The sequence below is a fragment of the Schistocerca serialis genome, chromosome 5 (assembly GCF_023864345.2).
Source record: "Schistocerca serialis cubense isolate TAMUIC-IGC-003099 chromosome 5, iqSchSeri2.2, whole genome shotgun sequence".
NCBI lineage: Eukaryota > Metazoa > Arthropoda > Insecta > Orthoptera > Acrididae > Schistocerca > Schistocerca serialis.
In genome coordinates this window covers 577,985,909-578,013,602 of record NC_064642.1, presented here as the reverse complement: position 1 = coordinate 578,013,602, position 27,694 = coordinate 577,985,909, and the positions used below count along the sequence as shown (strand labels likewise).

Here is a 27,694-nt window from a genome sequence, read left to right as displayed (position 1 = left end):
CAGGGATGAACTGTTAATCGATGGTACTATTGGGACCTGTTGCAATGCCTGCAAGAAAATATGAGAAGGAAACAGCATGAAAAGTGGTGAAACAGTTTATGGCTCTTGCATCAAGATAATGCACCCACATATTCATCTCTGTTGGTGCGTGACTATTACACAAAAAATGAAATCGCTGTGCTGTCTCATCCTCTGAACTCTCCAGACCTGGCCCCTGTGGACCCAGCAAAAAGTGTACCAAGACTGCTTCTGGAAGGGGAAACGGTGTTGAGAGCGGTGTATGAATTGTGGAGGAGAGTATTTCGAAGAAGACCATGCACAATAAGTAAAACGTAAGTGTAGAAAAATTTTGCGAACAAAGTTCGGGAATTTTTTGAACAGACCTTGGATTTGCAGTTCCAAGTTGTGTGAGCGTGCGCGTTCGCGTGCAAGAGTATATTCCTAGATCCCTCTTGTGAAACTTTATTAAGTAGACTTTCTTGGAATAGTATGTATGTGTCTTGATGCATCTGCCTGTTCAGTTTTGCCAGCGTAACCACTTTTGCTATGTTTGATATACCTGCTAGCCCTATTTGGATGGAGCCCATACACTTGAACAATATGGGTCACGTGAATAATTTGCAAACAGTCTCCATGACTGGGTGTTGTGTGATGTCCTTAGGTTAGTTAGGTTTAAGTAGTTCTAAGTTCTAGGGGACTGATGACCATAGATGTTAAGTCCCATAGTGCTCAGAGCCATTTGAACCATTTTTGAAACAATCTCCTTTGTTGCTGTATCAGTTTTGCTAGTATTCTACTTGTCTTGCACCTGATTTCCCTGTTACTGAGCCTCAGTGATCATTCTATTTTATATACTACAAATTGTTCCACCAGGTACTTGTATGAGTTAACCTATTTCAGTTGTGACACATTGATACAATAGTCTTTTTTTGTTTCAATGAAAAGCACAATTTTTCATTTGTGAACATATAAAGTAAGTTTGTAAGCTGTGACCCACTTTGAAATCTTATCAATGCTCGACTGTGGCACACACAAAATTACTTGTAGTTCTGTCAATGATATTCCATGCAGAATAACATCCTATGACCTTTCTGTGAAGAAATCTTTGCTTGATACCCCTTAAAATTGTACTTTTAGAATTTAGGGGTGATACTGGGTTAAACAATTTTTGGAAATCAAGAAATATGTACCTACCTGACTGCCTTGATCTGTAGCTTTCAAGATGTAATGTATTTAATGTGTGAAAAGTGTGAATTGAGTTTCACGTGACCGATATTTTTGGAATCTAAACTGATTAGTATGGAGGAAGGTATATTGATCAAGGCCCCTCATTATGTTCAAGCTCAGAATATATCCAAGATTGTACAACAAACAGATCTCAGGGATATTGTATGCTGGTTTTGTGAATCACTTCTGCTACCTTTGTTGTAGACAGGGCGAGCTGTCCTTTCTTCCAACTACTGTGCTTGACATTTTGTTTATGGGCTCTGTGATATATTACAGCGAAGTAGAGGGGTTACGGCAGTCACAATTTCGGTGTAAAATCTGGTAGGGAGTTCATTGGGCCCTAGAACTTCATTCAGTTTTAGCAGTTTCAACTGTGTTTCAGAATTTTTGATACTTATATCTGTATCAGCCATCTTTGCTGTGGTGCAAGAATTAAGCTAGGGCAGTACTCCTGGATTTTCCGTTATAAAGGAATTTCTGCCTTTGCTTTGCTATCCTCTCATTCAGTTCCTGCCTCAGCCACGAGTGTCTGGACTTTACATATCATCAGATTTTCTTTGAGTTTTGATAATATTCTGCTGTGATAGTCATTAAAGGTTTCATACATTGCCCTCTTCAGAGCCAAACACATTGCAGGGTCTTTCTATCTATAGCCCCATGCTTTGTTGTACACCTACTATGCAGTGGCCACTGTTTCCTTTAGAGGTTGGTTTATAGTGACTGTACATGAAGACTCCTTCCCATCATAAGCTGTTCTACTTGATACATATCAGATCAATACATGATGAGACAAAGCATTACTATCTCTTTATCTATGAGGATATGCTGACAAGTAACATCTTTTCATGAAAACTCTTAAAATGTAAATAAAACAAATTTATTAACACCTATATGTTTATTCTTCATGTCCACATTATTTGCAGCCCTCTGCCACTACAAGACTCTGAATTATAGCATGTAACATGGTGGTGTGTAATATGAAGCCATATATGAGCACTGCGACCTCCACAATAGTCCGGCGCATTGGGTTCACTGTCATTGATCATCCTCCACACAGTCCCGTCTTTGCTCCATCCCATTTTCATCTCTATGTACTGAGATGATCAGTGTCCAACTGCCTCATGGTCATTGATACAAGTTTCAGTGTGGATATTCTCAAGGGACCAGGTTTATTTGTTCTCATTAGATGCCGTATATTTCCATCATAAGTGGGCTTCAAGTTAGTTTTCATAGAATGCAATTAGCAATGTTTCTCACGATGTCTTGTCTTGCCCACCATTTTCAGAATGGTAATTATTCTGGTTGGTTGATGGATGATCGAAGTCTCCTCTGAGGATGACAGTATGACTGGGGAACTGACATACTAACAAACTTAAGTTTTCTTTAAAGCTTTTGATTACATGTGGTGGCAAGTGTGGTGGTCGAAAGAGAAATTCAGTTATAAGTTTATACCCATACTTTATACTGAGTCTTGCCAAAACAATCTCTGCCTAGGTGGATTTGTGTTCCTTGTTTAGTACAACATAAACACCATCTCCTTTTCCTATTATCCTGCAGTCAATTGGAGTTTTAACTAACTGTTTGTATCTAGTATTATATGACCTCCACTGCTTTTTAGCAGCTCTTCAAACTCTGGCAATTCATTACAAATGTTTCAGTAGTTTACCACTAAGGTTTTAACACACTATGAGGGGTGTTTGAAAACTCACTGCAAAGTCCGAGAGATGGCACCACCGGCGCGTATCAAGGTCATGCTTAGTTAGTAGCATCTTTTCAAATAATGCACACCAAGTTTCAGCCATATTTGTCTATTTCTTTGTATTTGGCATTCGTGTGACTCAAGAAAGTCGAGTGATTGTCAAAAAATGGGCGAGAAAGAATTTCGTGTGGTGATTAAACATTACTTTATGAAAAGCAAAACGCCTCAGGAAACTAAAGAGAAGCTTGATAAACATTACGGTGACTCTGCACCTTCAATTAGAACAGTTTCTAAGTGGTTTCAAAATTTTTAGAGTGGCCATATGGACACAAGTGACACTGGACGTTCTGGATGCCCTGAGGAGGTTACAACTCCAGAAATCGTTGATAAAATCCATGATATGGTGATGGAAGACAGAAGAGTTAAGGTGCATGAGATTGCTAGTGCTGTGGGCATCTCGAATGAATGGGTACATAATATTTCGCATAAACATTTGGATATGAGAGAGCCATCCGCAAGATGGGTTCCGTGATTGTTCACGCTTGACCAAAAACTGTGTCATGTGAAGTGTTGCAAGGATGGTTTGCAGCTGTTCAGGAAGAATCTGCAGGACTTTAAGTGTCGTTTCATCACTGTGGTTGAAACATGGATACTTTACTATACTCCTGAGACCAAATAACAATCTAAACAATGGGTTACCAAGGGAGACTCTGCACAAAAAAAAGGCGAAGACCATTCCTTCGGCCAGAAATGTTATGGCGACTGTCTTTTGGGATTCACACACACACACACACACACACACACACACACACACACACACACACACACACAGATTAATTTTACTATCCAATCTAGAATCCAAAATAATTGTTGTCTTTGTATGGTGTATGGTATTAAATTTTCATTGCTTTATCTCTAAAGTAAGTTGAGCTCTGCAGCTCTTGCAATTGCATTTAAGTGTATTTTTAGAAGTTCCATTTAAATAGTTATTTTAGCTGTTTCTTTATGATGATTGCATACTTTGTGCTTACACATTCGCGTCCTCTGTTACCCTAAAACTGTTGTAGAAAGGGAGTTGATTCAGTTTTTAGGAATGAGTGTGGTTTTTGTGTGCCTGCTTTTTTATTGACATTTACATATTGTTATACTAGTAGTGTCATTAGTCTTCTTCACTGTTGCTCTGAGCATTTGCTTCAAACTGAGATAACTTGTTCGCAACAATCACTGAATCAACTCTCTTTCTTTGTAGGTTGTGAAGTGCTGCTGCAACCATGAGTGGGAGACAGAAAAGATCAAGTGGTGGCTATGACCTTCGTAGAAAAGTGGCTAAGAAGAGATGGGATGAAGATTTTGAGTATTACTTTTCAAAAATAGGTGTACCTTTGGAACCAAATCTACACGGGCAAGAAATGGAGGCTGGAAAAGCTGAAACTCAGAATGACATTTTGCTTTTTGACAGAACTGATAAGCTTTGTAATATAAGTGGCTCAAGACATAATATTTTACAAGGTAAACGGTCCCGTGGGAGACCTAGGAAGGTGGAGGTATTAGATCTCGATATGAATATTGTAGTCTCTGATGGAAGCATTACAGAAAGTGAGTTCAAAGAAGAAATTGTCAGTTGTTCAAAAGAGTTTAATCCTTGTGGTAGCACCAGTAGAGATATTTGCAAAGATCAAGTAATCTTGCCACTAAGTGTTGTTGAAAAGTGTGAAGAAGAGCATGGAGGAAAGCATGTGAAACTAGAAGCCATATTGTCATCAGAACAAATCAGTTGTTTACAGGAGGAAGAAGTTACTTCAGCACCTGAAATGGAAAAGGAGAATTTAGCTGGGGAGCCTGCACATATGGAGTCTGACCATGAAACACTTGTGGTGCAAATGACAGGAGATACTGGAGATTTAGTAGACATTGATGAAATAGAAAAGAGGTTAGTGTCCCAGAAGGTTAAGAGAAGATACAGGCGGGGTCAGTTGACTGAAGAAACAATTCAGAAATTAAGTCAGCTAGGTTCAGATGACAAGATTGAATGTGAGGAATGTCATAAATTACTTAAGCCCTCATCTTATAGGCAACATGTAAGAACTCATACAGGTGTTAAACCTTTCAGCTGTGATATGTGTGATGCTAAGTTTACACGGAAGGGTGATGTAGAACGTCATGTCAGGATAGTGCACAATAAGCAAAAGCCCTACAAATGTAGCAAATGTCACAGATGCTTTGGAGACAAGAAAAATCTGCGTTGGCATCTGATGAATCATGATAAGAGGTTGTTTTATGCTTGTGAAGTATGTGGATTTAAATTTGGGAAACGTGAATACTGGGAGAACCATGTGCGCATCATTCATCCAAATCATGCAAACCAGAAACCTGAGAAATGCACTCCAGATAATAACAATGGTGATGATGAAAATGAGCGGCTCCATGCTTTAACTGGTGCGCTGCTTGCAGAAAGTGAGAATTCTGTAGATGATCCCACCGAAGAGAATTTGCGTGCTGAACCTGTGGAACATAACAATAATCAAAATCAAAAGTTGTTTGTTAAAAATGATAGGACTGCTACTGTTGCCAAGATTACTGTAGGAACTGAAAGAAAGAGTACGGTATACAAAAATATTGCTCCAGGTGTCATCAGTATACCTTCAGTCAGTGACAGGCATTCCTTTGTCCCAAATGAACACCACACTGATAGTGATGCAATGGGTACAGTAGTGATTCAGTTGGATGGAAATGGCGTGAGTACAGAGTCTTTAGAACCAACAAAAACTGTAAAAGCAGAATCAATAAAAATACAGAATTTATTTCACATTAACACAAGTGATGTTTTGGAATTCATGCATAGTGATTCCACAGGACAATACATAGTAAATGAACAGTGTTCTGACGGCAGTGTAGCAGATAAACTGGTTGTTTCTATTGGTGAAGAGAATGTCAGAATTATGGAATATGCAGATGATGTTAATGGTGAAGTATCCAAAGTGTATGGTGTAATGCTAACAGAGAATTTGGAGAAAGAAACCAATGTTCAAAATTTTGTTGAAGCTTTGCTGGCTGCTGGGGGAAAGGGAAGCCAAAAACATTCAACTGTAGAAGCTTCTTGATAAGGGTGTTCTCTCGAGGCTTGCTGGTTTGATGCACATTTTTAGGCCTATAATTTATTGACACATTATTTTTGTTTATATTTAAAGGATAGTGATTGGAAGTTTTTTGTCAGTGTGACAATGAAAAAATTTTGAGCTGTAGAGCTGCTAACACCTAACGCTATTCATTTATTGAAAAAAGTACCTAATTATTTTGATTAATATTTGCCAGTTTGTGTGGCAGAGGTGCGGTTGTTGAATAGATTTGAGAGAGACTGCCTGTTTGTAAAGTCAGACACATTAAGCTAAGTGTGACTGAGCGTTGGAAATAGTTTGTATGTAAAACAAAACAAAAAAGTTAGATTCGTAACAGCTATACTACAACGAGCTGTGTGATTAAGATGAACTTACAAAGTGTTTGGTAGTTTTTATAGTAAAAGGAGAACTTTCTTTTGTACTTCTTTTTGTTGCTTAGTAGCTTATGTAAACGTAATTCAGAGCTCTGGCGGTACATGAAGTTGCATTGTGAAACAAATTATGAAATGACGTGGAGCTGTGCTTATAGTGGACGTTTTCCTTCTGGAACACTGTTGGTGTATTTAAGTAGCTAATGATGTGTGCATCTGTGTTATTTCTACAACTATTTTACTGAAACATAAGTTAAGACTTTTTTATATATGTTATCTGTCTTAGCAGAATGTATTTTGCAAACTGTTAATTTGGCCTCCCAGTATTATGTTCATTGTTTATTTGCTTGGTGTATATATTATTTAGAAAGTTACTGCAAATGTAAACACAGAGAAGAAAGTGCAATATTTTAGGCATGTATAAATTTCATTAAATGTTGTGTGTACATAGTTAAACTTTTTTTGCTGTTTATGAACCCTTTTCAGATACATCAAAATGACATGATATCTATACATAATATTTTCTAGTTCTCAATTAAGAAAAGTTGGCAGGCAACATTGGCATTAGTTCATCTCTGCGATATTTCTGTTTAGAGAATTGGGACCCATGTTAGTACCAGGAACAGTCAGCCCAACACGGGAGAACTGTGAAATGATAACTACATTAAAACCGTGAACTCCACTGCAGAGGGCCTACAGCTTGTCACCTCAACCTCATGAGGGCTGAAGGCCAACCTCAGACTTTGTGACCTCCCCACTGCTTCATGAAATTGTTTAAAATATAGGCCTTTCAGCCAATCAGAGGCAGGAATAGAACATAGGCATTGCCATTGACCATTCCCCTTCTCCTGCTTACAGTGCTTCTGAAAGGCAGCAGCCTGCTGACGTGCCTTGCCAGATTTTAGTTTTTACTCAAGACCAGTTAGAAATTTATACTTGTAAAAGTGAAAGAGATTATATAAGGGATATGGAACTGTTGTCACATTCATGTGCCAGTTGTGTAGCAGCAGCTGATGTTGTATTTGCCAGTCACGTACCAATGGCCAATCTTGGAGATGTTGGTTGGTGCTCAATGTCTAGATGGTACCCCCAGTGGGTTACCACATCTCTCCTTTCATGGGGAAGCAACAAGCTGTGTTTCGGTGCATTGACTTCCATCAGGGATAGCACCTGGGCAGTACTTGGAACCAGGCCGATTTTTTTGGGAGCAGTGGATGGTCTCCTCAGTTTTACCAGCTCCCAATTGATATGGACAGGAGTATATGGCCAGGAGGCCCTACCTAGCAGTGCAGTCAATGTCTTGGTGTCTCCAATGCTGATAGTGGAGGCATCTCCATGTCCACTGTAGGTCCTGGCACAGAATGGAGCTGCTGCAGTAGTGGGGACAGGATCGGTACTGCAGTCTGATATCGTGCCAACATCCGGTCTGTCTCAGGCAGCCTATAAAGAGATGGAGATGAGAGCATGGCCATGATTGACAAACAGGGCTGAGGACCATAGGGCAGGAGAGATAGTAAAGGGTTTGGCAGAAGAGAAACTAAAGGTAGTGTCTCTGCACTGGAGGAGCCCAGAAGCCATAGTGGATGGGTCCCTGGACACATGCGGAGCTGATTGTGATGGCATGTCACTGTCCAGTCCCCCATGGCCGAATGAATGTGTGGTGTTACTGCTGCTGCTGGGCAACCATCAGACATCACTCGTCCTGGTGTCCAAAGCCCCGGCCCCACACACATTTGCCCAGCTGGAAGCATGGATACAGCACTGCAGATGGCCTCACAGGTGTTAACAGCATGAGCTGGAGCAGTATGCGGGGCTGAAGAACAGGAATAAGTTCTACTGGATTCTTCTCCCCTATCAACCTGTAGGAACTAAAAAAAAAGTGTTAGTGTTTCACCCATAGGACTTTCGGCCACATATTTCTTCACCTGTGTTTTGAAATGTTCATATGAGTCTTTCGCCTCACCATGTCATTAGGGGCAGAACGATGGAGACAGCTTCCGTTGAATGCCATTTCTGTGGCAGGACCTGCCAAAAACCTTGGAAGAAAATTGAAGTCCATTGTCCAACACCATCATGAGGGGAAGTCCATCAGTAGTGAAAATTCTACTGAACTCTGCAACCATAGCCTCCGTACTCATGGACTGATAGTTGACCATGTATGGAAAGTTGGAGTACACATTGAGGACAACCATCCAGGTAGTATCCAGGGAGGGGCTCACAAAGTCAACAAAACCCACTCTCATGGGCATGAGGGCATCAGCCAGGGTGAGAATGTTCAGTGGGGAGCTACTTGGTGTTGTTCACATTGACGGCAGTTGCAGGCAAGTTGTTCAACCTGCCAGTCTATGCCCAGCCAGTACACACGGCACCAGGTGAGCAGTTTAGTTCACGAGACACCTCTATGATTGCGGTGCAAGAGCCATAAGATTATCAGACGCAGAGGTTCATGGGGAGGTGGGAAGGCCATGATCTGTGGTTAGTAGGATAACTCCGTCCACAGGATTAGCTGGTGGTGGAGGTGGAAATAATGCTGCTCCAGGTTGAAGTCCTGACTAGGAATGCGGTCCAGCCAGTCCTGTTTTGTGTAGCACCGTATGTGTTGTAAGATGGTGACCTTGGCCTTGGCCACAACCACACAGGCCCCCATGACAGGAAACATGTCTGCCATCTGTTGAGCCTCTTCGTCCAGCTGGAAGCAAAAGATCTCATCTTGATCTAACTCGAAGTCGGAGTCCATCAGAAGACAGAACAGGGCATCCGTGGTGGCATGCTTAGTGGTATTGAGAAAGTGAATTTCATGATTTTACTTCCAGAGGAAGAGTACCCAGTGCTGGAGTCAGTGATCAGTCCTTTCAGATAGCTTTGCTACGGGGCTGAAGAGAGAGAGAGAGAGAGAGAGAGAGAGAGAGAGAGCAATGGCTTATGATCTGTAACAAGGTGAAACTCCGCTCCGTATAGAAATACATGCAATTTATTTAGTGCAAAGATGATCTTAAGGACCTTTTTTTCAATTTCCAAGAACCTTTTCAGTGTGGCATTAAGTATATTTGAAGCAAATGTGATTGGATCTTTAGACCTGTCAGCATCTCTATGTGCCAGCATGGCACCCAGGCACTGTTCAGAGCTGTGCACCGCCACCACAAGATGTTTGCCCAGTTGAAATGTGGCAAAAAATGGTGTCAATAGGAGAGCGTGCTTCAGAGTCTTCAATGCCTGTTTTAAGACCATGCAAAAGGTACACCCTTCTTCCGCAGGTTGTTGAGTGAGTGCACATTCTATGCAACGCCTGGGATAAATTTTCTGCACTAAGTCACTTTTCCCAAGAAGGACTGGAGCTCGTTTAAATTCAAGGTGGCACAATGACAGCTTCAACCAGCTTCTGTGTAGGCTTAAGACCTCTGCGAGAAATGATGTGTCCTAGATATTCAATCATCTGTTGAAAAAGAAAAAAAAAAGAGAGAGAGAGAGAGATTTTTCGAGATTACATTTGAGGCCTGTGTACTTGACATGGAACAGCCACTGTGGTTTTACTCAGTGTTTTTCCATTGTGGCCATTGTCACCAGACTGTCTTTTAGATAATTTATGCAGCCCAGAACATCCTCCAACAGTTGCTCAAGGAACCTGTGAAATATGATTGACTGTGATTCCTCATCCATAGGTAGTTGTAAGCAAGCTTAAGAGAGATCAACCTTTGAAAAATACTGGCATCCCAAAAGTGCACAGAAAAGCTCATCTGGTTTTGGAATGGGATATAGGTCGATGTTGGACTGGGAATTGACTGTAACCTTTAAGTCTCTACACATGTGTTCCCACTATAGCCAAAGGCATTGCCAATTCACTTGCAGACAGAGGGTCAATGATATCCAATGCTGTCAATCTATCTAGCTCATTCTTCATGGCATCCCACGGTGCAAGAGGCATGGATTGCGCACAAAAGCAGCAAGGGTGTACTGGTTTCTTTAGTGTAATGGGCATCATAAAGTTATTCGCTTTCCCTAGTGCCGCACAGTCATCAGTCATGGTGTGTGTGCCTGGTGGTGGTCACGTTTTGCAGTAGTGGGCACAGAATATCTGTCACATCATATGTGCCATTCATGATACAATGGCCAATGACAGAGATGTCGGCTGTGTGTGACATCTAGATAGTAGCCCAGTGGGTTACCAAAGGGACGAATTACATTTTGTGCTGTGATCACTGTAATCTGAGTTTAATTTATTATTGTATAAAGTCTGTCTACAGTCCTCCAATTACCAAGTTGACTATCTCTCTTACCCTTAATTTTGTTACTCCCACAGCACCAACTGCCTGTGGAAAACAAAAGACTGGATAAATGAATTTATGTATCCATTTCTGACATGCAGTCATCTACAAATAAAAGAATCTGATAACAGTGCTGTGAGTTTGCATTTGAAAGATTTGTATAGGTCCAGGGCATCAACATAGCTGACACACAACACATGCCATAGTTCATTTTCCTGACTTACAGATGGTGTGTTCATTATCAAGTGTGTGTGTCAAGCAAGGTTATTAACAACATAGGAAATGAGATATTATGTAAATGTGAAAGAAAGTATATCCAGAACATTAAAACAATTTCAGTTAACTGATGTGGAATGTTTGCCAAAAAGAGAGGTATTGCATGTTTCAACATGTGGAAGAAAAATTACATTGCATAGAAAATTAGTAGAGTGGTTTAAACGGTGGTGGTTGAAAGGATAGGCTCAGGTGGAGACTGAATTCACTGCTGGACCCTCACTATGTGGAAATTTTATGACTAAAGCAACAAAAATGTTAAAAGTAAGCTCAAAATGAATAAAAGTGTTTGAAAATAGCCATGAAAGTGATGATAGTGCAACTCCATTTTAGGATAAACTATAGGTAGCCAGTAATTAGTCAGTCATCACTTACGACTGAAAATGAAAACATAACTCAAAACATCAATTGAAAAAAAAAAAATATTAATAAATCACTTTCTCTGTTGCAAGCTCACGTATGTTGCAATGAACATATGTTTTTAAAGTTGGAATATTTTTACAACATGAAATATATATATATATATATATATATATATATATATATATATATATATATATATCTCTGTGTGTGTGTGTGTGTGTGTGTGTGTGTGTGTGTGTGTGTGTGTGTGTGTTAAATGAGCATTTAAGACCAGAAAACTGAAAATGCCTTCCTGATCTTGTGTTATTAAAAAGACGACTGTAACATTTTCTATTTAAAACAACTGTTCTGTGCACACAACAGAAATGAAAAACGGGAAGAACTCATAAACCATAGTCTGCTTGTGTTTTGAGGCATCTAACACGGTGGATCCAACTCTTCAGGCTTTCCCAGCTCGATCTTGACATGTGGAATAATCGGGTCTACTGCCGGATGTTTGTGTCACTCTGGCACAATATTTCGGCCACGTAACGCGTTACCTTGAATGCAATGAGTTACATGGCCGAAATGTTAGCCAGAGCGATGCAAACATCCGGCAGTAGACCCGATTATTCCACAAGGTGGATCCAGTTTCAAAGTGTTGTACTGTGTAGGCCTGCAGCAGCTTTTCGACTTATTATGCCTCCACAGTAGCAGCACCATATTGTGTGAATATTTGCGGAGTGTGCATAGTGCTCTGCACGTGTTGCCAGCGTCAATTTGTAACTATCGTATATGACTTTTGGTATAATGCTCTTTGTTTATGTATTGTGCTATGATTGAAACTTTCATATAACTCTCAAACTATTTTACGCATCTATTTGTCAGTAACAGCAATTGTGAATAATTGTTACTGTTACAAATCCAAACCAAAGCACGTGAAAAGAGCAAGTTACTTTTCACACTGCAGGACAGGAATGCTTACTTTTCTTACCACAGAGTCATGTGATTTTGTAGGCTGTGTGTGTTGGTGACAGAAATTCTGTTCTGAATATTGAATGCTTATTCCACAGATATTCCTACCCTGTAAACATCAATAATGATCTCTGTTCTGCTACAGCTGTCTGAGTGTGCCAGCCAAGGGCCCTCATATTTTGTTTCTTGCCTAGCTACAACTTGGAGGCCATGAAGTGCCACTTGAACACAAAAGAAGTCATTGCTCAAGTCTGTGCCTACATGAGGATATTAGATTGATTGATTTGGATTTATGTAGTACAACAAAATGAACTGTTTCTACCAATTCTGTGGTGTCATGTCAAAACTTAGTATGAGCTGGGCATTAACATACTGATCAGCAAATTGACTGCTTCGCTTCACTTGTAACTTACTGATACAGTCTATTGCCATGTTAAGCAATTACTCATACATTTCACTGTTGTGCAAAACAACAGATTGAGAGGCGATAAAAATCAGTCCCAAATCTTTCACTGCATGTAATTAAAAAACATGTTAAGGGGAGTTAGAACGGAAAAAATATGTTTTTCACATTTTCGAATTTTTATCTCATTATAAAATTTGCAATTTTCTGAATAAAATGATATATAAACACAAGCAGACATATCTGCTTGTGTCTGTATATGTGTGGATGGATATGTGTGTGTGTGCGAGTGTATACCCGTCCTTTTTTCCCCCTAAGGTAAGTCTTTCCGCTCCCGGGATTGGAATGACTCCTTACCCTCTCCCTTAAAACCCACATCCTTTCGTCTTTCCCTCTCCTTCCCTCTTTCCTGATGAGGCAACAGTTTGTTGCGAAAGCTAGAATTTTGTGTGTGTGTTTGTGTTTGTGTGTGTGTCTTTCGACCTGCCAGCGCTTTCGTTTGGTAAGTCACATCATCTTTGTTTTTTGATATATATATATATATATATATATATATATATATATATATATATATATATATATATATATATAAAAATAGAGGGAAAAATTCCACGTGGGAAAAATTTATCAAAAAACAAAGATGATGTGACTTACCAAACGAAAGCGCTGGCAGGTCGAAAGACACACAAACATACACACAAAATTCAAGCATTCGCAACAAACTGTTGCCTCATCAGGAAAGAGGGAAGGAGAGGGAAAGACATTGCTTGTGTCAGTGTATGTGCGGATGGATGTATGTGTGTGTGTGTGTGTGTGTGTGTGTGTGTGTGTGTGTGTGTGTGCGCGCGCGCGCGCGCGCGCGAGTGTATACCCGTCCTTTTTTCCCCCTAAGGTAAGTCTTTCTGCTCCCGGGATTGGAATGACTCCTTACCCTCTCCCTTAAAACCCACATCCTTTCGTCTTTCCCTCTCCTTCCCTCTTTCGTGACGAAGCAACCGTTGGTTGCGAAAGCTAGAATTTTGTGTGTATGTTTGATGTTGGTGTTTGTTTGTGTGTCTATTGACCTGCCAGCGAAACATTCCACGTAGGAAAAATATATCTAAAAACAAAGACGATGTGACTTACCAAATGAAAGTGCTGGCAGGTCAACAGACACACAAACAAACACAAACACACACACAAAATTCAAGCTTTCGCAACAAACTGTTGCCTCATCAGGAAAGAGGGATGGAGAGGGAAAGATGAAAGGATGTGGGTTTTAAGGGAGAGGGTAAGGAGTCATTCCAATCCTGGAAGCGGAAAGACTTACCTTAGGGGGAGAAAAGGACGGGTATACACTCACACACACACACACACACACACACACACACATATCCATCCACACATATACAGACACAAGCAGACATATTTAAAGACAAAGAGTTTGGGCAGAGATGTCAGTCGAGGTATAAGTGCAGAGGCAAAGATGTTGTTGAATGACAGGTGAGGTATGAGTGGCGGCAACTTGAAATTAGCGGAGATTGAGGCCTGGCGGATAATGGGAAGAGAGGATATATTGAAGAGCAAGTTCCCATCTCCGGAGTTCGGATAGGTTGGTGTTAGTGGGAAGTATCCAGATAACCCGGACGGTGTAACACTGTGCCAAGATGTGCTGGCCGTGCACCAAGGCATGTTTAGCCACAGGGTGATCCTCATTACCAACAAACACTGTCTGCCTGTGTCCATTCATGCAAATGGACAGTTTGTTGCTGGTCATTCCCACATAGAATGCGTCACAGTGTAGGCAGGTCAGTTGGTAGATCACGTGGGTGCGTTCACACGTGGCTCTGCCTTTGATCGTGTACACCTTCCGGGTTACAGGACTGGAGTGGGTGGTGGTGGGAGGGTGCATGGGACAGGTTTTTCACCGGGGGCGGTTACAAGGGTAGGAGCCAGAGGGTAGGGAAGGTGGTTTGGGGATTTCATAGGGATGAACTAAGAAGTTACGAAGGTTAGGTGGCCGGCGGAAAGACACTCTTGGTGGAGTGGGGAGGATTTCATGAAGGATGGATCTCATTTCAGGGCACACAGGCCTACACTCGTACTCTCTGCTGGAAGTCTCACTTTGCCACGAAGAAAAATGATCCTAATCCTACCCCTAATGATCCAACTCCCCAAGACACTATCCAAATTGAACCCTGCCTGGAACAGTTCCGTCCTCCGTCACAGCGGGACCCACCTCCTCTTCCTCAAAATCACCCTCTCCAAACCTTCCAGGAATTTCTGACTTCCAGCCTTGCCTCTCAATCCTTCTTAAAAAACCTTAATCCTACTCCCAACATCACCACTGCTGAAGCCCAGGCTATCCGTGATCTGAAGGCTGACCGGTCCATCGTCATTCTTCTGGTGGACAAGGGTTTCACGACCGTGGTACTTGATCGTTGGGAGTATGTGGCTGAGGGACTGCGTCAGCTTTCAGACAACACCACATACAAAGTTTGCCAAGGTAATCCCATTCCTGATGTCCAGGCGGAGCTTCAAGGAATCCTCAGAACCTTAGGCCCCCTACAAAACCTTTCACCTGACTCCATCAACCTCCTGACCCCACCGACACCCCGCACTCCTACCTTCTACCTTCTTCCTAAAGTTCACAAACCCAATCATCCCGGCCGCCCCATTGTAGCTGGTTACCAAGCCCCCACAGAACGTATCTCTGCCTACGTAGATCAACACCTTCAACCCATTACGTGCAGTCTCCCATCCTTCATCAAAGACACCAACCACTTTCTCGAACGCCTGGAATGCTTACCCAATCCGTTACCCCCAGAAACCATCCTTGTAACCATTGATGCCACTTCCTTACACACAAATATCCCGCACGTCCAGGGCCTCGCTGCGATGGAGCACTTCCTTTCACGCCGATCACCTGCCACCCTACCTAAAACCTCTTTCCTCATTACCTTAGCCAGCTTCATCCTGACCCACAACTTCTTCACTTTTGAAGGCCAGACATACCAACAATTAAAGGGAACAGCCATGGGTACCAGGATGGCCCCTTCGTACGCCAACCTATTCATGGGTCGCTTAGAGGAAGCCTTCTTGGTTACCCAGGCCTGCCAACCCAAAGTTTGGTACAGATTTATTGATGACATCTTCATGATCTGGACTCACAGTGAAGAAGAACTCCAGAATTTCCTCTCCAATCTCAACTCCTTTGGTTCCATCAGATTCACCTGGTCCTACTCCAAATCCCATGCCACTTTCCTTGATGTTGACCTCCACCTATCCAATGGCCAGCTTCACACGTCCATCCACATCAAACCCACCAACAAGCAACAGTACCTCCATTACGACAGCTGCCACCCATTCCACATCAAACGGTCCCTTCCCTACAGCCTAGGTCTTCGTGGCAAACGAATCTGCTCCAGTCCGGAATCCCTGAAGCATTACACCAACAACCTGACAACATCTTTCGCATCCCGCAACTACCCTCCCGACCTGGTACAGAAGCAAATAACCAGAGCCACTTCCTCATCCTCTCAAACCCAGAACCTCCCACAGAAGAACCACAAAAGTGCCCCACTTGTGACAGGATACTTTCCGGGACTGGATCAGATTCTGAATGTGGCTCTCCAGCAGGGATACGACTTCCACAAATCCTGCCCTGAAATGAGATCCATCCTTCATGAAATCCTCCCCACTCCACCAAGAGTGTCTTTCCGCCGTCCACCTAACCTTCGTAACCTCTTAGTTCATCCCTATGAAATCCCCAAACCACCTTCCCTACCCTCTGGCTCCTATCCTTGTAACCGCCCCCGGTGTAAAACCTGTCCCATGCACCCTCCCACCACCACCTACTCCAGTCCTGTAACCCGGAAGGTGTACACGATCAAAGGCAGAGCCACGTGTGAAAGCACCCACGTGATCTACCAACTGACCTGCCTACACTGTGACGCATTCTATGTGGGAATGACCAGCAACAAACTGTCCATTTGCATGAATGGACACAGGCAGACAGTGTTTGTTGGTAATGAGGATCACCCTGTGGCTAAACATGCCTTGGTGCACGGCCAGCACATCTTGGCACAGTGTTACACCGTCCGGGTTATCTGGATACTTCCCACTAACACCAACCTATCCGAACTCCGGAGATGGGAACTTGCTCTTCAATATATCCTCTCTTCCCATTATCCACCAGGCCTCAATCTCCGCTAATTTCAAGTTGCTGCCACTCATACCTCACCTGTCATTCAACAACATCTTTGCCTCTGCACTTCTACCTCGACTGACATCTCTGCCCAAACACTTTGTCTTTATATATGTCTGCTTGTGTCTGTATATATGTGGATGGATGTGTGTGTGTGTGTGTGTGTGTGTGCGCGCGAGTGTATACCCGTCCTTTTTTCCCCCTAAGGTAAGTCTTTCCGCTCCCGGGATTGGAATGACTCCTTACCCTCTCCCTTAAAACCCACATCCTTTCGTCTTTCCCTCTCCTTCCCTCTTTCCTGACGAAGCAACCATTGGTTGCGAAAGCTAGAATTTTGTGTGTATGCATGTGTTTGTTTGTGTTTCTATTGACCTGCCAGCACTTTCGTATTGTAAGTCACATCATCTTTGTTTTTAAATATATTTTTCCCGCGTGAAATGTTTCCCTAATATATATATATCACTTATAAACTCACATGGGAAGTATTTTATTTTATTTTTATAAATATAATCTACACAGGTTGAAAACGTTAAAATTTTTACATGCGTTACTTCTAGATATAATAAAATCGGTAATTTTTTATATAGATGGCTGTGGATTGCTGTGTTATAAAGGTTAAATTACGTGTTTATATCGGTAGCACTGTCAAAAACAGTATCATTCATTTCATAGTATAAACACACATTGTCTGTCGAAGTGTTAACATTTTTCTCTGGAAAAGTGACAAATATATTGGTAAAACTCTCCAAAAGTAAAGTATGATGCCAAAACGAAGTGTTTTTAAGAAATGCGGGTTTCATGGTAATAGATTTTTGAATAAAGGGAAACATTTTGTTCAACATGTGGCATGTGAAGTTACAGACAATGAAATACAGGCAAACTCATCAGTATCTAGAGAAATAAAATGTTGTGATACACAGTTTTCTCAAAACAAAAGAGATATAAATGGTAAGTTATGTTATATTCTGATAGATTTACACATTCTAACAAAGGTGATAGGTGAATGTGTGTGTGTTGTAAAATATGTGCAGGGCCAGTTAGTTTACATGAAGACAGTGAAGTATCAAATGGACTAGCCATGAAACTTATCATTAATTGTGCCAGTTGTAAAGATACTCATACATTCTAGAATTCTGATAAGTGTAAAAGATAATTGTTTTGAAGTAAATGTTAGGTGGTTTTATGGATTGAGAGCTATTGGCAAAGGACACACTGCAACAGGAACAATGTGTGCTGTGATGAATATGCTACGCCCACCTTGGAAAAACAACAATTTTGCAGGATTTATTGGAGGTTCTGTGGAATCTGTTGCACGTGAGTCAAAGGTGTTGAAATAAATGATGGTATGACTGACATACCAATAACTTTTGATGGCACTTGGCAGAAGCATGGCTACAGTTCTAAGCATTCTGTTGCTGCAGTGACTAGTGTGGATACTGGAAAGGTAATAGATTTCCAGATTTTAACCAAATATTGTTATAAGTGAAATCAGGGAATGAAGAAGGGAACATCTGTGACAGAAATTATGAAGGAACAAGTGGTGGTATGGAGGCCTCTGCAGCTATTGAAACTTTTAGTCGATCTGTGAACAAAAGGGGAATGTGTTACATTAAGTTCTTAGGTGATGGAGACACAAAAGCATATAACAGTGTAGTAGCCGCTCAGCCTTATGGCGAGAAGATTATCACAAAAACTGGAATGTGTTGGTCATGTCCAGGAGAGGATGGGCACAGGTTGAGGAAATTGAAACAAAGTTTGAGAGACAAGAAACTTTCTGATGGTAAAACCATAAGAGGCAGGCTGACAGGCAAAATGATTTGATAAACTACAGCAGTATTATGGGATGGCCGTGAGAATTAATACTGAGGATTTGTTGAAGATGAAGCAGGCAGTAAGGGCTACCTTCTTCCACAGACTGTCAACTGATGAAAAATCAGTACACGACCTTTGCCTCCCTGGACCTGATTCATGGTGCAATTACCGCAATGCCCAGTACTCAAACAGTTCATACAACAATAAACATTCCATCCCAGATATCATAAAACCTATTTACAGAGACCTAGCAAATCCTGAATTACTGAAGAAGTGTCTGCATGGTTGGACTCAAAATCCCAATGAGTCATTCAATAATCTTATATGGACTCGCTTACCAAAAAATGTTTCTGTTGGAATGAAGACACTAAAGTGGTGGTGGTGGTGGTGGTGGTGGTGGTGGTGGGGGGGGGGGGGGGCGTCAGTGATGCTTTTATTGCTTTTAATGATGGCAACAGTGGTAGGGTGAAAGGGCTACAGCATAGGGGAATTAATCCTGGAGCAAATTGTACCAGAGAACTTGAGTGGACTGACAAGGTTCGCACTGATAAAGCAGAGTATGCAGCACATTTGGCCACTTACGGAATCCAGAAAGAAGAAAAGAAGAAACAACTTGAAAAAAGATTAAGAGGATGATATACAGTATGGTGCAGGGTACTTCTGAGTGTCTAAAAATAAAATAATCAAGCATATATTGAGTGAGTTACAGTCTTTTGAAACTTTAGATGCCATTCCTGAAAATTTACATTTTCTATAGTATTTTTCCCTAAATCTCAGAAACAACTTTGAGTAGAGTATTCAAATTTTCAGGGAGTAATAACATACATATCCTGAGTCTACTGAACTAAAATGAGAACATACTGTTATGTATAATTAAAATTATTTAGGATAATGTACAAAAAAAAGCACACAAAATTTTAACCATGTCATTAAAAAATTGTATTTATGAAAGCAGTGGCTGAAATGCAATTATTGTAGTTCAGTAGACTCAAAACATACAGTTTAATGTCCTGTAAAAGTTTCATGTCAATGGCTACAGTAGTTCCGGAAATACAGGGAAACCAAGTCACTAAATTTGATATTGTAGGAATAGGGTGTTCCAACTCACCTTAATATCAGATAATAATATTAGAGGACTCTTGAACAAAGTTGACTTGTTTGCTTAAAAACATGAATGCTGATAACAAAAAAAATATTAATGAGCTATGCAAGTACTCCTGTTGTTCTATTAACATGTGCAAGGACATCTACTTCTCAATCTAATACAAAATACAGAGTTGAAGTGAATAGATTTCTACTCACTGTTGAGAAGATATTTTGAGTTGCAGACAGGTGCAATGCAAAGACTGGTTCACATTGAACGATTGGCCAAAGCCTTCTTCAGAAAGGAAAACATGCACTCGTTCATACAAGCAGGCACATCTCACATGCTCAGTGTGTAACAGTCTTTTTTGTTGTGCCTGCCTGCAACTCAACATGTCATCTTTACAGGGTGTAGTGATCTATCCATCTCAATATTGTTATATTCCAACCTGGACTTTCCATTGTTTGAAAATGGAAAATACAAAATACATTATTTCTTGGATGGTACCTGAAGTAATTCATTGCCTGCTAGCATTTGGCCCCACTCAGTGTCATACACATGTACACTGTAAATTGTCATGTATTACTCTCAACAGTATGTTAAACTAACATTTTAATGAAGATTATCCACTTCTAGGGTCTACACGAGATCTACTTTTACTACAGGGGAACTTGTACAAAGTGAAAGATAGTGTTGCACATGCTTGTCAGTTTCGTGTAGGCTATACACAGGAAATGCATGAATCACATGAAATAGTTATGGAACACTAAATTTTCTGTTGGCATTTCTATGAACAATAGTACAGCAGAAATTGTAAAATTTTTAGCTTATGTAAAGTACGGAATTATTATGTTGACGTGGACATCTTCTAATGAAGGGCTGAAATCTAGTGCTGATCTAATAGTCCCTGCATCAGATGCAGTTAGTCAGTAACCTAACGTTTATAATGAAAAAAAGCAAATAATCCTTACTGGACACAAGGTCTCCCTGTCTTGCAATTTTTTTTACCCAACCATGTTTCAGCACCTTTGTGCCATGCTCAGTAGGTTTACTTTATTTCAACCTTAATTTTACATTATAGAATTATGCAGGAACATCTGTTGTGCTGGTAGCCTATCTGCAAACTTATTGTTGCAAATCATTTTTCATCCACTTTGTCTTGAGGTTTTTTGTGAAACATACATGAAAACTACACACATTTTTTGCAGAACTATATTTGCAGATGACAAGCTACCAATGTGTGATAATGTACAGGGGGTGTTGCATAACCCTATAATGCAAAATTTTGATTTAAATAAGCGAAATCCTCTGAGTATGGCACAAAGATGCCAAAATATGCTTGGGTCCTTATGGGGGGGGGGGGAACAATGTTGTACGTAACAGGCGGACCTTGTAGCCACTCATTTTTATCTGCAGAATCGACAAATGCAACAGTAACAAAACCTAATGATGAATAAATAATCCATTATTACATACAGAATGAACTAAACTTTGCCACCGTGTAGACGTTGGACATGGGAATCTGCAGGCAAGTTATATGCTCAGATATCACAGTTCTACATGCAGGTAGTACAGGGTGATCCATATAAACATGAATTATGCGAATGGGTCATAATTTCCTTCCGAAAGTTCATTTAAATGGGAAAGTTTTTTTATGATCTCAGTAACTCTGTGAGAATCGGAAGTACCATACATTGTTGGCAAGCTGATTGTTGTTTCTGCCCATGTGGTCCTTATTCCAGTATAATGCTGCACTTGCTTGGCTCATGTTAGTTTGTTCATAGTCTGGTCAGTTGCAGTTTGTGAGTGTGTAGTTCGGGCTGCGTGACAATACCAACCAAATTAGTGATTTGTTCTCAATCTTCAGCTGTCAAAAACATGCAGTAAACACTTCAAGAGCGGGTTTTTACTGTGAAAAGATAGTGGAAGAGAGATCCATTGGTTGCACCACAATGGAGAGAATTCAGTGTGCATGATGTTCCAACAAAAGCAACAATTTTATCAACTGTTAGTAAGCTAGAGATAGCTTGTTGACTAAACAGTGACAACTGTAAACATAGACCATCACCGAATGCAGAGGTTATTGATAATGTTCAAAGACGCTTGGAGAACTCCTCGAGGAATGCATTGCGCTGGTTGAGCCATGACACAGGGATTTTGTATGGCATGTGTCAGAGAGCTACAAAAAATCAGCATTGTCACCATATAAAGTGCATATGAAAAAAGCATTGCAAGAAACAGATCATGAGAAAAGAATGTGTTACTGTTGATGGTTTCAGGAGTTTCTTATTCAATGCCCAGACGTTCTCTCCGTAACTTGGTTCACAAGTGAGTCATGGTTCCATTGTTAGGTTACAACAACACACAAAACAGCAGACAGTGGGCTGGTGTAAACCCCGTATCATCCACGAAACATCATTGCATTGTGAAAAGGTTGGAGTTTTGTGCGCAGTGTCAGCTTCCAGGATTTTTGGCCCCATTTTCTTTGATACGATTGTAGATACTACAGTTTATACGGGCATCTTCAGTACATTTGCGGAGCAGCTGGATGATGTTGAACTTACGGAAGGTAATTTCCAACAAGATGGCGCGACGTGTCACATGTCTAATGCTTCCATGCTACTTGTAACCAGTTTCTTTGGTGACCGAATAATCTCAAGAAACTGGTGCCCCAACCCCCCTCAGTCATGTGACATAACTGCCGATTTTTTTCTTTTTGTGGTATCTTAAAAGCAGAGTGTAAAGGAATGGATCACAGACAATTGCAGAACACCGTGAGCCCATTACACATGAAATGAGCAACATTAGCAAGGGTACACTTCACAGAATGTCGCAGAATATTTGAAACAAGTACAGTTGTGCATCATTGTTGGTGGAGGACATTTCCACTATTTGCTGTGAAGACTTTGTATGTATGTATGTAAACTCCCAAATTGTGCGATTATCATCTCCCAAAATCACAAATGTGTCCCATTATTGGTTAAAATGTTACGACTCATTAATGTAGTTCAAGTTTACATGGATCACACTGTATAAGGACCAGTAAGCAGCACAGAAGTTACCAGTTCTTTTATTGCACTATCACTCCAGAATTATGTAAGTCAACATTCCCAGTTATTTATTTATGGAGCAATACTTGTTAGATATAAAAGCTAAATACTTTTTTGTGTAGTGTTTATTCTCCTCTCCTTTTATTGACTATCTCAGTTGCACGGGTCTATAAAATTAATAAAGCAGTGATAAAAATAACTTCAGTAGTTTCAGCTAAACTTAGTTATATATATAAAAACACACTTGTTTGTTGATGGTGTGGTACATATCCAACAACTAACAGTCTTCAACAGGAGCTTTTTATATGGATATTATAGAAAATTGGAGTATGAGTTACTTCAATATTATTTAAAATCATTTTTGTCAACAAAATTTGGAAGGTAGGAGACGAGGTACTGGTGGAAGTAAAATTGTTAGGATGGGTCGTGAGTCATGCTTGGGTAGCTCAGTTGGTAGAGCACTTGCCTGCGAAAGTGAAAGTCACCTCTCTCCGTAAATAAAAAGTGTTTTGTATCAAATTGGACCCACAGTTCTATATTGTATGGGAATTAATACGGTAGCGCAGTTTTAGGCCAAGAGCTTATTAGGACCTTCTTCTTCTTCTTCTTCTTCTTCCTTCTTCCTTCTTTTCTTCTTGTAAGAACATCTGCTTGGAAAATACTACTACTAAATGTGCGGCCCCTGTACCTACAGTTATATTGCTGTTGAGGCAGTGGGCTATGCACCTGTGGGAGGAAGAGTGGTTAAGGTTGAGGAAGAACAAGCTGGGGCCAATGAAACCAATTACACAGCTGTGCTGTTCCTTCTTCCGGTCACTTTGGCTGTAGAAATTACTCATAACATGTCTCTGGGTAGGGCCTTGGTCCCTGCCACATGGAGTCCTTCTCCAGAAAGATGATCTGCCATTACGCAGTGCTTGTCACGTACATTTGTCTGAGCACCACGTTTTAACAGAATGTATTTTATTGCAATGAGAGCTGCAACCGAGCTATCAGCTGACCTGCCCTCTATTTTAGGAGCCAATGAATCAAATGTAGTCTGTGTTTTAAGATGTTTGGGGCTTCTCAATGGTACCTTGGGTAGAAAATTTTAATGTTTTTGCAGAGTTGTTGCCTTATCTTTTATTTTCCAATTGGTCAATCAGGCACAGGTTGCTGTTACATTATTTGAGAAGTTGTGTAGTTATAGTCTGTGTATTTTAATCACCAATTATCTTGAGGTGTGCATTTTTGGTGGTGTGTGTGGAAGTATGTGTGTGAGTAAGTGTGTCCCATTGTGCTTTGAGGATTACATTTTATATCTTATCGGGTGCTGTTTACTTTTCACAAAACAAAACCACATCATCTCCCATTAGTTGAGGGTAGGTGTTGATGACTTCGCAGTTGTGTGTCCTATATACACTGTACCATCTTCTTTCAAAAGGCTAAGTCTTGACCCTGCAGCCACAGCTTTCTCTCCTCAGCAGTCATCTTCATCTTCATGTACAAAGAACGTAGCATCTCACTGATCATATTTTAAATAGGATGTTGTCTGCCATACCCTCGGTTTCGTCCCTATGACCTTGCCTTTTATGTTTTGTAGCAGAATATCCTATTTCATGAAGTGTCCAATGAGTTTTGCTTTGTGTTGGCCTATAACTATCAGTAGTTTGTTCTTATCTCTTATTTCCTGTAGAATCGACACATTTGTTTTTCTGTCAGTCCAGCTAGTTCTTGTAATTCTTCTCTTGATTTCCTTTAGACCTCAGTTGTTTTCCTCCACAGTGTTGCTAAGATAGTGAAATTGGTTACAACCTCAGGTTGCTCACTGGGTAATTTTTTTTTGTCTTACATTCCCTCCTTTCTTGTCTATAACCATGATTTTTATCTTCTTGGTATTTATTTCTAATTTTAGTTTTGTTACCTCTTTATGTAAGACGTTTAGCATTTTGTTTAGTTCTTTCTCTGAGAGTGCCACTAATGCAAAGTCGTTGGCAAATCTGATGCCATAAATATGAATACCACTAATTTTGATTGCAATCATCTTTTTTTCATTGTTGTTATTGCCTCCTTGATGAATGTATGTAATAAGTAAAGTGACAGAGATCAGGTATCTTGTAGAAATGATTTGAAGACATCCAGTACATTAATAACAAAGGAGCTACCTGCCAGGTTTGAAAATCATTTTTATTACAGACATACACATATTGCGTTCGGAAGAGTCCTGTTTCTAAAATTTTCCTTGTGCTGTAAATGTGATGCTTCGTTTACCAGTACAGTACTTAATTTTGTAACCAGAAATAGAAGATAAAGCAACCCCTCTGCATACACATTAAAATTGTTTTATTATTATTATTATTATTATTATTATTATTTCTTTCTTTTCTCAGACGTTATGTCTGGCCAAAAATGGAAAGTGATGCGGACCTTGATCAAGCGTGACTTCCTTTTAACTGTACGGTATATGTTATATTGCATTTAGGAACTTTCGGGTAATTGAACATGTATCAATAATTATGGATTTCTGTAGTTGTATATATAAGTTTGGATGTAGCTGTACTGCATTGATGTACTGGTGGATATTGTGTGGTATGACTCCTGCAGTTGATAGTATAATTGGTATAATGTCAACTTCATCCTAATGCCACATGCCTCGACTTCCTCAGCCAGTTGGATGTATTTTTCAATTTTTTCTCCTGTTTTCTTTTGTATATTTGTTGTATTGGGTATGGATATTTCGATTAGTTGTGTTAATTTCTTCTTTTTATTGGTGAGTATGATGTCAGGTTTGTTATGTGGTGTTGTTTTATCTGTTACAATGGTTCTGTTCCAGTATAATTTGTATTCATCATTGTCCAGTACATTTTGTGGTGCATACTTGTATGTTGGAAAGTGTTGTTTTATAAGTTTATGTTGTAGGGCAAGCTGTTGATGTATTATTTTTGCTACATTGTCGTGTCTTCTGGGGTATTCTGTATTTGCTGGTATTGTACATCCGCTTGTGATGTGATCTACTGTTTCTATTTGTTGTTTGCAAAGTCTGCATTTATCTGTTGTGGTATTGGGATCTTTAATAATATGCTTGCTGTAGTATCTGGTGTTTATTGTTTGATCCTGTATTGCAATCAAGAATCCTTCCATCTCACCGTATATATTGCCTTTTCTTAGCCATGTGTTGGATGCGTCTTGATCGATGTGTGGCTGTGTTAGATGATACGGGTGCTTGCCATGTAGTGTTTTCTTTTTCCAATTTACTTTCTTCGTATCTGTTGATGTTATGTGATCTAAAGGGTTGTAGAAGTGGTTATGAAATTGCAGTGGTGTAGCCGATGTATTTATATGAGTGATTGCTTTGTGTATTTTGCTAGTTTCTGCTCGTTCTAGAAAGAATTTTCTTAAATTGTCTACCTGTCCATAATGTAGGTTTTTTATATCGATAAATCCCCTTCCTCCTTCCTTTCTGCTTAATGTGAATCTTTCTGTTGCTGAATGTATGTGATGTATTCTATATTTGTGGCATTGCGATCGTGTAAGTGTATTGAGTGCTTCTAGGTCTGTGTTACTCTATTCCACTACTCCAAATGAGTAGGTCAATATTGGTATAGCATAAGTATTTATAGCTTTTGTCTTGTTTCTTGCTGTCAGTTCTGTTTTCAGTATTTTTGTTAGTCTTTGTCTATATTTTTCTTTTAGTTCTTCTTTAATATTTGTATTATCTATTCCTATTTTTTGTCTGTATCCTAGATATTTATAGGCATCTGTTTTTTCCATCACTTCTATGCAGTCGCTGTGGTTATCCAATATGTAATCTTCTTGTTTAGTGTGTTTTCCCTTGACTATGCTATTTTTCTTACATTTGTCTGTTCCAAAAGCCATATTTATATCATTGCTGAATACTTCTGTTATCTTTAGTAATTGGTTGAGTTGTTGATTTGTTGCTGCCAGTAGTTTTAGATTATCCATGTATAGCAAATGTGTGACTTTGTATTGGTATGTTCCAGTAATATTATAGCCATAATTTGTATTGTTTAGCATGTTGGATAGTGGGTTCAGAGCAAGGCAGAACCAGAAAGGACTTAATGAGTCTCCTTGGTATATTCCATGTTCGATCTGTATTGGCTGTGATGTTATATTATTTGAATGTGTTTGGATATTAAGTGTGGTTTTCCAATTTTTCATTATTATGTTTAGGAACTGTATCAATTTAGGATCTACTTTGTATATTTCCAATATTTGTAGTAACCATGAGTGGGGTACACTATCAAAAGCTTTTTGGTAATCAATGTATGCGTAGTGTAGTGACCTTTGTTTAGTTTTAGCTTGATATGTCACCTCTGCATCTATTATCAGTTGCTCTTTACATCCTCGTGCTCCTTTGCAACAGCCTCTTTGTTCTTCATTTATAATTTTGTTTTGTGTTGTATGTGTCATTAATTTCTGTGTAATGACTGAAGTTAATATTTTGTATATTGTTGGTAGACATGTTATGGGGCGATATTTAGCTGGGTTTGCTGTGTCTGCTTGATCTTTAGGTTTCAGATAAGTTATTCCATGTGTAAGTGTATCAGGGAATGTGTATGGGTCTGCAATGAAACTGTTAAATAATTTATTTAGATGTGAATGTGTTGAGGTGAACTTCTTTAGCCAGAAACTTGCTATTTTATCTTTTCCAGGGGCTTTCCAATTGTGAGTAGAATTAATTGCTTGGGTGACTTCATGTTGCAAAATTATCACTTCAGGCATTTGTGGTATCATCTTGTATGTGTCTGTTTCTGCTTGTATCCACCGTGCATGCCTGTTATGTTGTACCGGGTTTGACCATATGTTGCGCCAGAAGTGTTCCATGTCTGTTATGTTTGGTGGATTGTCTATTTTAATGTGTGTGTTATCTATTGTCAGGTAAAATTTCTTTTGG

General features: G+C 40.0%; 1 protein-coding gene across 2 annotated transcripts in view; it reads left to right on the top strand.

Annotated features, from left to right (window-relative positions):
• The window catches only part of LOC126480793 (zinc transporter 5-like), a 258,821-nt gene that overhangs the window by 47,982 nt on the left and 183,145 nt on the right, over positions 1-27,694 (top strand). The window contains exon 2 of one of the 2 annotated variants that reach the window (XM_050104107.1): positions 4,176-6,826. The exons of the other annotated variant lie outside the window; for it this stretch is intronic. Coding sequence (XP_049960064.1) covers positions 4,198-6,027 — 1,830 coding nt within the window. The 5' untranslated portion in view covers positions 4,176-4,197 and the 3' untranslated portion in view covers positions 6,028-6,826. Of the gene's footprint in view, positions 1-4,175; positions 6,827-27,694 lie in introns of those variants that run through there. 2 annotated transcript variants of the gene reach the window in all.